The sequence below is a fragment of the Pygocentrus nattereri genome, chromosome 3 (assembly GCF_015220715.1).
Source record: "Pygocentrus nattereri isolate fPygNat1 chromosome 3, fPygNat1.pri, whole genome shotgun sequence".
Lineage (NCBI taxonomy): Eukaryota > Metazoa > Chordata > Actinopteri > Characiformes > Serrasalmidae > Pygocentrus > Pygocentrus nattereri.
In genome coordinates this window covers 6865117-6878877 of record NC_051213.1, presented here as the reverse complement: position 1 = coordinate 6878877, position 13761 = coordinate 6865117, and the positions used below count along the sequence as shown (strand labels likewise).

The 13761-nt window shown below is 40.5% G+C and overlaps 1 protein-coding gene and 1 long non-coding RNA gene across 2 annotated transcripts; both read left to right on the top strand.

Moving 5' to 3' along the window:
- The first annotated feature begins 2794 nt into the window (after window positions 1-2794).
- On the top strand, window positions 2795-6073 carry LOC119263070 (keratin-associated protein 9-1-like). Its single transcript, XM_037536901.1, has 3 exons — window positions 2795-4013; window positions 5396-5514; window positions 6008-6073. Exons 1-3 carry the CDS (start codon window positions 2795-2797, stop codon window positions 6071-6073), a joined length of 1404 nt encoding a protein of 467 aa, XP_037392798.1.
- Window positions 6074-6167: 94 nt separating this feature from the next.
- Window positions 6168-11139, top strand: LOC108431174. The gene is made up of 3 exons (XR_001858125.1): window positions 6168-6192; window positions 8767-8892; window positions 10969-11139. It is a non-coding gene; the product is annotated as an uncharacterized LOC108431174 (long non-coding RNA).
- The last annotated feature ends 2622 nt before the right edge of the window (window positions 11140-13761 follow it).

Sequence of the window (13761 nt, the reverse complement as noted above, 5' to 3'; positions counted from 1 at the left end):
AAATAAAAAATACATTCCAAATATATTCCGTTTTCTTTAATCACATTTATTATGATTGACACATTTTAATTTTTACGTGTTTTGGGCTGGAAAACTCGTCTGGTTCAAACAACACATAATTGTGCTGAATTAATTGTTAGTGTTCATCAGCCAGACTTTTTAGCATCTGTTACAGCTGAGCCCTCAGTCTGTTACCGTTAACCCCGCCTGTGGGGGATGTTTTAACATTTGCATTTGCACAGATTTTGGCTTAATTATTGATAAACAGTAGATGCTGGAATCAAAGCTGACATTATCGTTTGTGGCAGAAATGCATGGACTGTAAGTTTCACAACATATTAAAACACTTTTGTGAACACTTGATATGGTGTGGCTGGAAATTGGCCTGCATTATTTTGTTACCTAAATAATTTGCTTTTTGGATCATGTGAAGGTCTCAATGCATTCCAGCATTAGCTGTGTCCCAATTCAGGGGCTGCGTCCTTCGGAGGCTGCATTTGAAGGCCGATTGTGTCTCAGTGGTGTGACTAGGCTGTCCCTTTACGAGCGGCCGAGAAACATATCCATCTTTTTCCACGGCGCTGAGGGGCTCCAACAGGTGGATTTTTCACCAGCCAACATATCCAGAGGTTCGTTTCATACCGGCAAGGATTCGAGAACATGGTGGCCGAGGAGACACTTTAAATGGAAGTATTGGGTTTGAACAGCGAACGATACAAATTTTTAAAAAGCCAATGTGGGCTGAAGAAACACTTACGCTAATGTTTTGCTTTGTTTTAGGAGCAAAGAAGAATGTCCAGCTGAAAAAGTGAAAAATGAAGGTTACTGGCTCCGTCTTTGAAGAACTTTGAAAGAACTGGACAGGAGCAGCACTTCGTGATGCAGCGGTAAGGCTGGGAACAGCGGTGCTGTGACACAAACAGGAAATCTGCCACAGAGCAGAGCGTGTAATTTCGGTTCAGCCTCCGCAGGTCTACACAGCCTTAGAAGGCCTCGCCTTTGCAGACCACGTCCTCTGAAGGATGCAGCCCCTGATTTGGGACACAGCTAATCAGTGACTGCTTGGAGGTTGACCTACGTACACTGTCCGACATAAAGGTATGACACTGTCACTGGGGCAAGACCCCTCTTGTCACTGGGGTGGTTCCCTCAAGGGTCCACCTCAGTACCTTTAGTCAGGGAATATAACAGAACCATAATGTTCTAAGCTGTACTGACTCCACACACCCCGCCTCGCCCCCAGGCTTTTCCATCCATCCATCCATTTTCTAAGCCGCTTCTCCGTCCGGATTGCGGGGGGGTGCTGGAGCCTATCCCAGCAGTCTTCAGGCGGAAGGCCCCAGGCTTTTATCTTACTTTTCTGTTTTAAAACATTTGGTTATGAAAAGGTAGAAATACCAGCTTTTCACCTGGAAAAAAACTGATTTAAGCTTCACAATCAGACCTTAAAACCACTGCTGGAGCTTTGAGGGAACATTTACACTGTTTGTACCTTGATGAACGAAAATGTACCTTTATTTCTAACAGTGTATCACACATTTCTGTAACATCAGTGCTGTTATGGTTAAGTTGGTTAAGCTGCTATAACAATTAACAGTGAAATACAGTAGAACAGCGGAGGTTCAGTCAAGGTTACTCCACCATACATAAACACACAGACACCTCGGAGACGGGAGCTGTTCCAGGTGTGAACTGAACAGATCAGCTCCACATTAACGGACATCTCACACTGTGTGTCAGTGGAGGTGAGAACGCATACAGTGGGGTGTGTGTGTGAGAGAGAGGCAGAGAGTGAGTGAGGCGGATTCTCCAGCAGCTGCTGTATGTGTGTGTGTGTGTGTGTGTGTGTGTGTGTGTGTGTGTGTGTGTGTGTGTGTGTGTGTGTGTGTGTGTGTGTGTAATCCTGCAGTAAGAGCTTTATTACAGCCTGCAGGTTGAAGAGATTTCAGTCCATCTGTTCAGAGCATACAGCTGCACCTAGAGAAAGGAGAGAGAGATAGATGAGAAGGCAGAATCACAGCGCTAGAAGAGAGAAAGACAGAAAGATAGACAAGTGAAAGAGAGAGATGGAGCATAGCAACCTGTCTCTTTCTTGCGCGCTCTCTCTGTTCCCCTGTTTTTCTCTCCATCCACCCCATGCCTCCTTTTGTCCATCTCTCTCTCTCTCTATATCTCTTCTTTCGCTTCTCGTTTTTTTTCATTCTTGTTTTATTTTTTCTTTCTTGTATTCTTTCTTTTATCTTTCTTTCTTTCATTATTTATTGTTTTCATTCTTTATTTTCTTGACTTTCTTTTTCTTGTTTTTTCTCTTTCTTTCTTCTTTATTTTCTTTCTTTGTCTTTTTCTGTTCTATTTATTTTTCTTTCTTTTTCTCACTCTAACACCCTTTTACACTATTTCACTCTCTCTCTCTCTCTCTCTCTGTCTTATTTGTTCTGTCACTTGTTCTTGTTCCTATAAGTTTATGTATATCGTGCTTTTCAAAACAGGCATAGTCACAAAGCAGCTGTACAGACAATTCAGCAAAATTCAAGCCCCAGTGAATGTCACCAAGGGCAACTTTTGCAATTAAAACTTCTTAAAAGCAAGGGAAAGAAACCTTGAGAGCAACCAATAATCCTCTGATCAACATCAGACAGCAAAACAAAAACATAACAAGAGCAATACAAACAGAGGAGAAAGCTTTAGAGTACTCACTACTGAGAACAGCCTGTCATTGAAGAGAAGCATTTAGACAGTGATAACCAGTGACTACTGTTAGAGGCCTATTACAGTCACGCTGAGAAACAGGTCTATGGAAACCAGTCACTGCTGTCAGGAGTCTAAGAAAACCAGTCACTGCTGTCAGGAGTCTCTGAAAACCAGTCACTGCTGTCAGGAGTCTATAAAAACCAGCCACTGCTGTCAGGAGTCTCTGAAAACCAGTCACTGCTGTCAGGAGTTTATGAAAGCCAGCCACTGCTGTCAGGAGTCTACGAAAACCAGCCACTGCTGTCAGGAGTTTATGAAAACCAGCCACTGCTGTCAGGAGTTTATGAAAACCAGCCACTGCTGTCAGGAGTCTATGAAAACCAGTCACTACTGTCAGGAGTCTAAGAAAACCAGTCACTGCTGTCAGGAGTCTATGAAAGCCAGCCACTGCTGTCAGGAGTCTCTGAAAACCAGTCACTGCTGTCAGGAGTTTATGAAAACCAGTCACTGCTGTCAGGAGTTTATGAAAGCCAGCCACTGCTGTCAGGAGTCTACGAAAACCAGCCACTGCTGTCAGGAGTTTATGAAAACCAGCCACTGCTGTCAGGAGTTTATGAAAACCAGCCACTGCTGTCAGGAGTCTATGAAAACCAGTCACTGCTGTCAGGAGTCTATGAAAACCAGTCACTACTGTCAGGAGTCTAAGAAAACCAGTCACTGCTGTCAGGAGTCTAAGAAAACCAGCCACTGCTGTCAGGAGTCTATGAAAACCAGTCACTGCTGTCAGGAGTCTAAGAAAACCAGCCACTGCTGTCAGGAGTCTATGAAAACCAGTCACTGCTGTCAGGAGTCTAAGAAAACCAGCCACTGCTGTCAGGAGTCTATGAAAACCAGTCACTGCTGTCAGGAGTCTAAGAAAACCAGCCACTGCTGTCAGGAGTCTATGAAAACCAGTCACTGCTGTCAGGAGTCTAAGAAAACCAGCCACTGCTGTCAGGAGTCTATGAAAACCAGCCACTGCTGTCAGGAGTCTAAGAAAACCAGTCACTGCTGTCAGGAGTCTATGAAAACCAGTCACTACTGTCAGGGGTCTATGAAAACAAGCCACTGTTGTCAGGAGTCTAAGAAAACCAGTCACTGCTGTCAGGAGTCTATGAAAACCAGTCACTGCTGTCAGGAGTTTATGAAAACCAGCCACTGCTGTCAGGAGTCTATGAAAACCAGTCACTACTGTCAGGAGTCTAAGAAAACCAGCCACTGCTGTCAGGAGTCTATGAAAACCAGTCACTGCTGTCAGGAGTCTAAGAAAACCAGCCACTGCTGTCAGGAGTCTATGAAAACCAGTCACTGCTGTCAGGAGTCTATGAAAACCAGTCACTGCTGTCAGGAGTCTAAGAAAACCAGCCACTGCTGTCAGGAGTCTATGAAAACCAGCCACTGCTGTCAGGAGTCTAAGAAAACCAGTCACTGCTGTCAGGAGTCTAAGAAAACCAGCCACTGCTGTCAGGAGTTTATGAAAACTGGCCACTACTGTTAGGAGTCTAAGAAAACCGGTCACTGCTTTCAGGAGTTTATGAAAACCAGTCACTGCTGTCAGGAGTCTATGAAAACCAGTCACTACTGTCAGGGGTCTATGAAAACCAGCCACTGCTGTCAGGAGTCTAAGAAAACCAGTCACTGCTGTCAGGAGTCTATGAAAACCAGTCACTGCTGTCAGGAGTCTAAGAAAACCAGTCACTGCTGTCAGGAGTCTAAGAAAACCAGTCACTGCTGTTAGGAGTGTATCACAGTGAAAATACATGTTCCATCCATAAACAATAATGACTACTGCTGTTCCTAGAGGCATCATCTCTTTCTCCGTCTGTTTCTCTCCCAAATGTGTATTTGTCATTCTGAAAGTGAATTAGGCCTGAATGTGTGTTTGCTCTGAGGACACACTGTGTGAAAGGAGTTTTGCCACTGACAGCCGTTTCCCCAGAGCAAACACTGAGAAACCGAAACGGCCCGAGGGCGAAAACGGGCGCTGGTCAATTTGACAACTCCATCATTTTATACACTGTAGACTAGGATATATCAATTGAAGCAAATCCCCTCTGTAGATCGTAGAGCTTAACATTTACATTCTGAAATCCACACAAAAAGCTGTGTGTATGAATTTTCCAACTGAACTAGATCAAAGTCAGAGCTGAAAGCACGTTTCAGACTTTTAACTGAGTTGGACTTTAGAATGAAATCTTTCTGCTTTGAGTGACCTTATAACTTTATTATAATTAATGACTGAATATTCCATTTGATCGCTTCCAAAACAATCATAACACTTCCAAAATAGTTTCAGTAGTGCATGTTTCTGTAGTGGCTTTTGCTTTAACTCTCGTGTCGTTGCTGTTGGAACAATCTCCATTTTTTTGGTTGTTTTTCAGTTTATGACATAATTAGAAAAAGCCTGTTGTCCTTCACATTGTGTGTAAATTTCATTGTGACTGAACCAAAAGAAATGACACAAAATCACTTGGAAAAAAATTGGGTTCCATTGCCATACATTAAAAGTAAAGGATGTTTTTTCCTTCTTCTGTGAAGTTCTCATTTTGGAGATACAAGGTTTTGATCCGACAACAGTTATATGCGAGATAGTACATGACTAGCAAACACAGCTTTGAACAGTTATACACACATAAAATCATGTGTCAATCTGTCACGCATTCAGCAAAGGAGCCAGACTTCATCTCCCAGAGTGCTAGGGGAGACCATGTGATCGATCACGTGCTATCTGACTCCATCATAGGAGAAGACTCCAACCCCCAGGATTCTCAGACTGATTACGTGGTTTCCCATTGTGTTTATGGCATTTTGGCTGACGCTCTGATCCAGAGCAACTTACAATTTGATCATTTTACACAGGTAGGCCGAGGTGGCGTTAGGAGTCTTGCTCAAGGACTCTTAATGGTATAGTGTAGGGTGTTTTGCCCAGGTGGGGACTGAACCCCAGTCTACAGTGTAGAAGGTAGAGGTGTGACTAGTGACATGAAAACATGGGGCAGCATTTTTGAATGACGTATCTTATTTAAAAATTAAACTATGGTAAGTCTAAAGCTTTCAACTTCACTTAAAAAAGTGAAAATGATCGGGGGGGTAGGGGGGGGTAGTGTGAATCCTGTGGTTAGCGGTTACCCTCCCTCTAGTTAAGTGTGTTGTTATTAAAAAAGGCCAGTATTATTTTCATAAGTGTAAACTTAGGGGTTTCATGGTTTTGGACAGTCACCTCCCAAATGAATGTCAATTTGTCACACATTCCTCCAGCAGGGACTCTATTTCCCAGAATCCCTTGGGTGATCGCTTGACTCTGACTCCACCACACAACCTATCCGAGATCAGCCTCGCCTGATTAGTGATTATGCTCACCTGTTCTGTTAATCTTATGACCTGTTCAGTTACTTTTTAAGCCCAGGCTTTAGTTTAGGCAAATTGTATTCGGAGCTACTGAGCATTTCTTTCAGAACGCTGGTTTGTTTCCCGTTTTCTGACCTTTTTACCTGTTTATTACAGATCTACCTTTGTTTGATCCCTTGTACTTTATAATTTTGATCTTCTGGTTTTGAATGGTTTGGGATTTGACCTTGGCCTGTTTTGCGACAATGATTTCGGAGCTCCCTCAAACTAGTAAAGCCCCTTAGTTTTTACCATCCGCACATGTCTACCCTGTTACACAATTAATGCCTTGGGTTTAAATATATCATAACTTACCGCGGTACATATCTAAAATCTGAATTCTTAATTGTTTTTTTTACTGTGGGACTGCAGTTTGAACTAGACTATATTACCAAAAGTATTTGCTCGTCTGTCTTCACACACATGTGAACTTGAGTGACATCCCATTCTTAATCCATAGGGTTTAATATGATGTCGGCCCACCCTTTGCAGATATAACAGCTTCAACTCTTCTGGGAAGGCTTTCCACAAGGGTTAGGAATGTGTTTATGGGAATTTTTGACCGTTCTTCCAGAAGCACATTTGTGAGGTCAGACACTGATATTGGACGAGAAGGCCTGGCTCACAGTCTCCGCTCTAATTCATCCCAAAGGTGTTCTATGGGGTTGTGGTCAGGACTCTGTGCAGGCCAGTCAAGTTCTTCCACATCAAACTGGCTCATCCACGTCTTTATGGACCTGCTTTGTGCACTGGTGCGCAGTCATGTTGGAACAGGAAGGGGCCGTCCCCAAACTGTTCCCACAAAGTTGGGAGCATGAAATTGTCCAAAATCTCTTGGTGCTGAAGCTTTAAGAGTTCCTTTCACTGGAACTAAGGGGCCGAGCCCAACTCCTGAAAAACAACCCCACACCATGATCCCCCCTCCACCAAACTTAGCATTGTGCTTGGTGATGTAAGGCTTGGATGCAGCTGCCCGGCCATGGAAACCCATTCCATGAAGCTCTCTACGCTGTTTTTAGCTGATCTGAAGGCCACATGAAGTTTGGAGGTCTGTAGTGATTTTACGTGGCCGACCACTTCGTGGATGAGTTGCTGTCGTTCCCAATCGCTTCCACTTTGTTATAATCCCACTGACAGTCGACTGTGGAATATTTAGTAGCGAGGAAATTTCACGACTGGACTTGCTGCACAGGTGGCGTCCGATCACGGCACCACGCTGGAATTCACTGAGCTCCTGAGAGCGACTCATTCTTTCACTAATGTCTGTAGAAGCAGTCTGCAGGCCTAGGGGCTCGGCTTTATACACCTGTGGCCATGGAAGTGATTGGAACACCTGAATTCAATGATTTGGATGGGTGGGTGAAAACTTTTGGCAATATAGTGGATTTTGATAGAGTGGTCCTACTATAGATAACATCTGTGTTTGAATGAACGCTGTACAAACACAGTAAATGAAATTAGTTAAAAGCGCAGAAGCAACCTATTAGGGTATAGGTTCTATTTTGGGTTTAGATCCTAGAGGTTCTAGTTTAAAATCTCTACCAAGAATAGTGTTGCCAATTTTTTGACGGTATAACAATAATGATAAGAAGAAAACAATGAACAGAAAATGAGTTTTTTCAGACCAACTCAATCACAACATGTTTTTCCCAGTGATGACTGTGACTTCAGGGCCGGATTTATGAAAGTGTCTTGAAAAAGAAAATCTTCTTAGATGGGTTTTTTCTTTTCTTCACTCTTAAGAAAAAAGAGAAATTGGTATTCTTCAAATAGCTTAACCATTTTCTTAAGAATAATTCTAAGAAAAAGTGATATTCATGAAAGTATTCTTAAACGTTTTCTTATCCTTACCACTGCCTCAGTCTTGCCTTAGGCTGTAAGAGCTGACAAGGTGAGCATCTAAATTTATCATGGATGCTGCCTCTTCTACTCCTGCCCATCCTCGTCCGTCACCCCACAATTATCACATTTTCCAAGGAAGATTTTTTTTTCCCTCTAGTTCATGTTTGCAAATTTTTGGTTTGATGTTTTTCCTCCATTTTGCTCCTCACTATGAATTAAATAACGGAAACAGTTCAAACAAATTCAAACAAAAATGTATCGCATCATTTATGGTACATAGTAAAATGCAATGTAGCCTACCTAAAAAACAATGAAGACTTTCTTAAGAAATTCTTAAGAAAAAAATCAACACTCATAAGAAAATATTTGAGAACTTCTTATTTAATTTTTTTTGAGAACTGCATTTAAGAACATCTTAGTGTTTGTCCGGCCCCTGAGGCCTAATGTAATATACATTATAGTAATTTTGGACCATTTATCTTGGTCTGTTTGACAGTAAATACCCAAACAATATATAGGGAAGCTACTGTTTTCATAAATGGTGTCAAAAACACACCAATACAGGGCTACAAGGTATTGTTATAACAATGACAATGTACTCAAATATGCAGAAAGTATGTATAAAGAAGAAAGTCCTCAAGTAATATTGAAAATAACTTCAAAATAGCTTCAAAAATTGACTTCAGTGCAGCTTTTTGACTCATCTTCCTCAGTCTAGCTAAATCACAGAGCGCTTTATTCTTCATTAATATCAAATTCTTTTGATCGGCATCATTGTAATGTGTTTGCCTTTGTTAACACACACAGCTGAGCACTCCCAAAGGCACCAGAGCCCTAAGATCCTCCTCTCACTCTACTATCTAAGAAAGACTGGAACGTCAGCGCTGTGATGTTTTTTCTGTAAACCTACCTCCAGATTTGGTGAGATTTAGGGTGAGTATAAAAGCCAAAGGCAAACATCATTAAACCATCTGGGGAAAAAAAACTCACAAATGAGATTATCCCTAGTGCATTTTAGAATGTATGAAGTCCATTATCTCGTGAGAGCTCTGTAAGCCAAGGCTGAAATTAATATTCTCAATACGAGAAAGTGGAACACAGAGTAGAAATCTCGAAGGAGCCGCTTACCTAAAGGTTAGCAAATCAAGATAATCTCAAGGCTGCTGATATAAGCACCTAGGGGAAAACTCTCATGCTTTGCATTCCCCTCGTGACTTTTAAACTTTTAAAACTTAACATTGTAAGGTTTTTTTTTTGTGTACTTTGCCCCCAGGAAAGAATGCACTTGCTCTGTTGTGGTCCCAGCACCACTGGGACACAGATTTCCTGATTGTGGATTCTGGGAGTAGGAGAAAAAAAATCAATACTACATGGTATTGCAATATTTGGGTAATAAAATAGTATCAATACACACAGAGAGCCAAGGATCCATGTTTTATTATTTGTTAATTCATATTTTTGGCTTTTCTGTAAAGTACTAGGTGAGGCTCCAATAAATTAGTAGGAATATTTGCATAATTTCACTGACATCGTTTCTCAAAAGTCACGGATTTCATGGATTTTATAAAGAAAATGCTACATTTTAAGGCAGTTATAAAAATAACACTTGTTAATCGTGTAAGGAATTAGCCAAGCCTTCTATACAGAGCAAATAGCCCACCTTAGTAGTTACATAAGCACTGAACAAATGATACTAGGCTTCATGCTCTGTGCTTTGCTTTCAGGATTTTAGCCACTGGTTGATGAAACCTAATTTGCATTATCTTGCTTTCTCTACAGCAGTAATAAAGTCCCTCAAGGCTCAGTTTTGGGGCCTTTGCTTTTCTCTTTGTGCATGCTCTTTGTACATGGTGATGTTATTAGGAAACATAAAATACATTTTCATAGCTATACTGATGAAACCCTGTTATACATTTCTATTCCTTGTGATGATGAAAACTCTGTAGACAGACTTACCAGCTGTCTGTCAGATATTATCCAGTGGATGTTGCCAAATTTTCTACAATTAAATCATGAAAAACAAATACAGATCATTGGTACAAAAACTCAGAGAAAGCTGCAGATGTGATCTTAGAGTCTAAGTTCTGATTTATCCTGCATGTAAAGGCAGTCCCTAAAGTAGCTGTTTATTACTTGAGGAATATCACTGAAGTTTGGCCTTTTCTCTCTGAGTGATGCAGAGAAACTTGTTCATGCGTTTGTTACAGAGTTGATCAGAGTTGATCACTGTAATGATCTTCTTACTGAGCTTCCTAAGAAAACAATACATCCTTTACAACTCGGAAAAATGCAGCAAAACTCTCATTTTGAAAGAACTGCACTGAATCTAAACGGAATCAATTAGGACAGATTTTCATAACAGAACTTCTGCTACTAGTTTTTAAAGCTCTAAAATGGCCTTAAAGCACCATTTACATCACAGTTTAACTGTTCATGTTCCAGCACGTCAGCTTAGATCTGCAGATACTGATCTTCTACAAACACCTTCAGTAAAATACAGAAACCAGAGAGACTCTCAGTTATTATGCTTCTAAAATGCGGAGCTCAGTTCACCTTTTATTAGACAGTAAAGCTCAGTGCTCACTTTTAGGAAGCGTCTGAAAACGTGTCTCTTTAACTCAGCATTTCATTAAAACTCTGTCTCTGTATTTATCTTTTTAATTTGATCTGTCACTTTCTTATTTGGTTCCAAAATGATGCTTATAATTTCTTGTATTACTGTCAAGCTTTATCACCTGTCTGTAAAGCACTTTGAGCTGCTGCTAGCATGAAAAATGCTATTTAAATGAAATTATTTTATATTTTTATTATTATTATTATTATTAAGTGTGGAGCACAGGTAATATACTCTACACAGTCTACTTAAAAAACTATCTGCTTAAATCTTTACATTTAACAGCAAGAAGTCTTTCATTTTCTTGTGAGACCAGGGCTTTTTTCAGTAGTGGCATTGATAGAATTGGTTGGATGGCCTAGTGGATAACACCATTCCCTCCTTTTCCTACTTAGACATAATATGACTCTCCGGACATGATGTGAAGTATGGCTATTGGACCACTGGATGCATATAGGATCACTCTGCTGCCAATGGGCCTGTCCTGAACAGGACACAAATGTGTTCAGTCATAGCTATTTTTGCTCCATAGCTAAGTTTAGGCAAGCTTTGCGGAATGTTATTAAAAATCCTATTACACCTAATGAGAAATCTTAGAGCATAACTCTTTTTTTTGTCAAAAAAACCTACATTTTGAATGTGTTTCACTATTAGAATGGTTTGGATAAAGTCAGCGTGATGGGAAATTTGTTGTCCAATTCAGCTGGAAACTCAATATTATGTAGCAGATCTAAACTCTAATCTTCTAAAACATTCATGTGTGATTTATGTCAACATGCTGTAAAGCTTGTTCAACCTTGTTCAACCAGTACTTGCTATGGAATAATGCTTTATGTGCTGAGCATGAATGTTTCAATAATAATGGTTCATTATTATTATCATTATTATTATTATTATTATTGATATCATTTTTGATTCCAGTCCTGTTCACTCAGACGTCACAGCAGAAATCATAATGGCTGGAGTTAAAAGTAGGTTAATCATTACTGTAGAGAGTTCCTGCCATCCTGAGGTTCGCAGTAACACCTGGATTAGATACAGCTTCACTGCAGGATGTAATGGAAGGGCTCTAATTGGCTGTGTGCACCAGGGGTGACGAGATGCTGTGACTCAAAGTGCCATATATGCCATTGCAGCATTGCTGTTATTGAGTTTGGCAGCAGAAAATATCTGCCTTATATTTAACAGGGATTCACTCCCCTTTCCTCAAGCAAGTTCTCTACCCGTCCACTGAAGTCTTAAAAATTAAGCAAACTGAACCCGCTGGTGACAACTCCTCTTAACAAAAACAACGTGTGACCACAACTTATTAAGGTGTGGGAATATGATCCTAATGCATAGTCAAAACTTCATATGTCATGGGAATGACAATTATCTCGTTCTCACGTCTTACTAAGCCATGGCCATGACTTACTTGTCACCTCTTAATAATCTCATTCCCACATGTTAAATTGTGGCCTCAACTACATTGTTATTCCCATGCCTTATTAAGTGGTGGCCACAGCTCAATCTCCTCATCCCCACATCTTACTGAATCGTGGTCATGCATTAGGACCTTGTTCCCACTCTGAGCCCAACTGGTGACATTCTCTCTTAATAAAAATAAAGTGTGACCACAACTTACTAAGGTGTGGGAATATGATCCTAATGCATAGTCAAAACTTCATAAGTCATGTGAATGACAATTATCTCGTTCTCACGTCTTACTAAGCCATGGCCATGACTTACTTGTCACCTCTTAATAATCTCATTCCCACATGTTAAATTGTGGCCTCAACTAAATAATGCTTTTCCCATGCCTTATTAAGTGGTGGCCACAGCTCAATCACCTCATCCCCACATCTTACTGAATCATGGTCATGCACGAGGATTTTGTTCCCACTCTGAGCCCAACTGGTGACATTCTTTCTTAATAAAAATAATGTGTGGCCACAACTTACTAATGTGTGGGAATAAGATCATAATATGGTAACGGCTCATTCACAACTCATGCATGACTCTGGGAATGAGAATTAAATTCTGGCCACAACTCACTAAGGTGTGGAAACATGATCATAATGCATGGTCACGACTTCATAAAGCATGGGAAAGACAATTATCTTGTTCTTATGTCTTCTTAAATCATCTTCTTCTTCTTCACAGAAACAAAGAGGTGCTCATAATGTTACGTCTGATCGGTGTAATATCATAATTGTATAATTCAATAATTGAGGATAATTTTCTGCAAGAAAGTGAAGATTTTTACATTGCCATCATAATGTGTACAGCAGACGGTTAAGAACTTTTCATCCATTTAAAGTATAAAGAACCTCCCCATGATGTAAATTGTCTGTACCAAAAAAAGGCTGAAATGATCACAATATATTTATTAGCTAACAGACATTTCTGATGATCATCCTCACAGACTGACAGGGTCAGTGGTGTATTGGAGCGGCCTCAGACCACAACAGTAGTGGACGAAGTACACAAATCATGTACTGGAGTTAAAGCAGAGACACCCAAGGTAAAATATCCCTCCAGTAAAAGTAGAAGTTCCTCCCTTTAGACCTCCACTTGAGTAAAAGTACTAAAGTATTTCCCTTCAAATGTACTTAAGTATAAAGTAAAAGTACTAAAAGAGTAATTCTGGCTCTGATGTCCTGTTATCATTTTTATAACCAGACTGGCTTCATGACCTCATTTCAGGTGAAAGTCCTCCAGCGTCTCTCTTGGTAAACCAGTCTTTTAATAGAACGTCATTAATTAGTGACGCTGACGTCTATTAAAATGATCAGAAGCACAAAACACTGAAGGTAAACAGTTTCCATCAGGGAGAACCGAGTGGCTCTGAAATCACTTTTTACACACAAGCAAAGTTTCAGTTTCAGATTTATTTACAACTTAGTTCCAAGTTTAAGTTGAATAAAAACTGGCTTTAAACTCAGGATCACAGATGAGCTCCTTTACTATGTTGATCTGTAGGCGTCTGTTCATAAACATAAACCAGCCCAAACTCATTTACTATAAAATGAAATGGTGTTTGTAGAAATTCAGAAAAAAGCCGCGTCAGTCTCGACTGCATATGTGGACATATTTCTATATTGAGCTCTATTTACACAAAGTTAGGTTAGTTCATCATTTATGTTGAACAGACTCTCCCAAAGTTTTACGCTGCTGCGCTGACGTTGAACCGCGTGCTGCACTGGGTC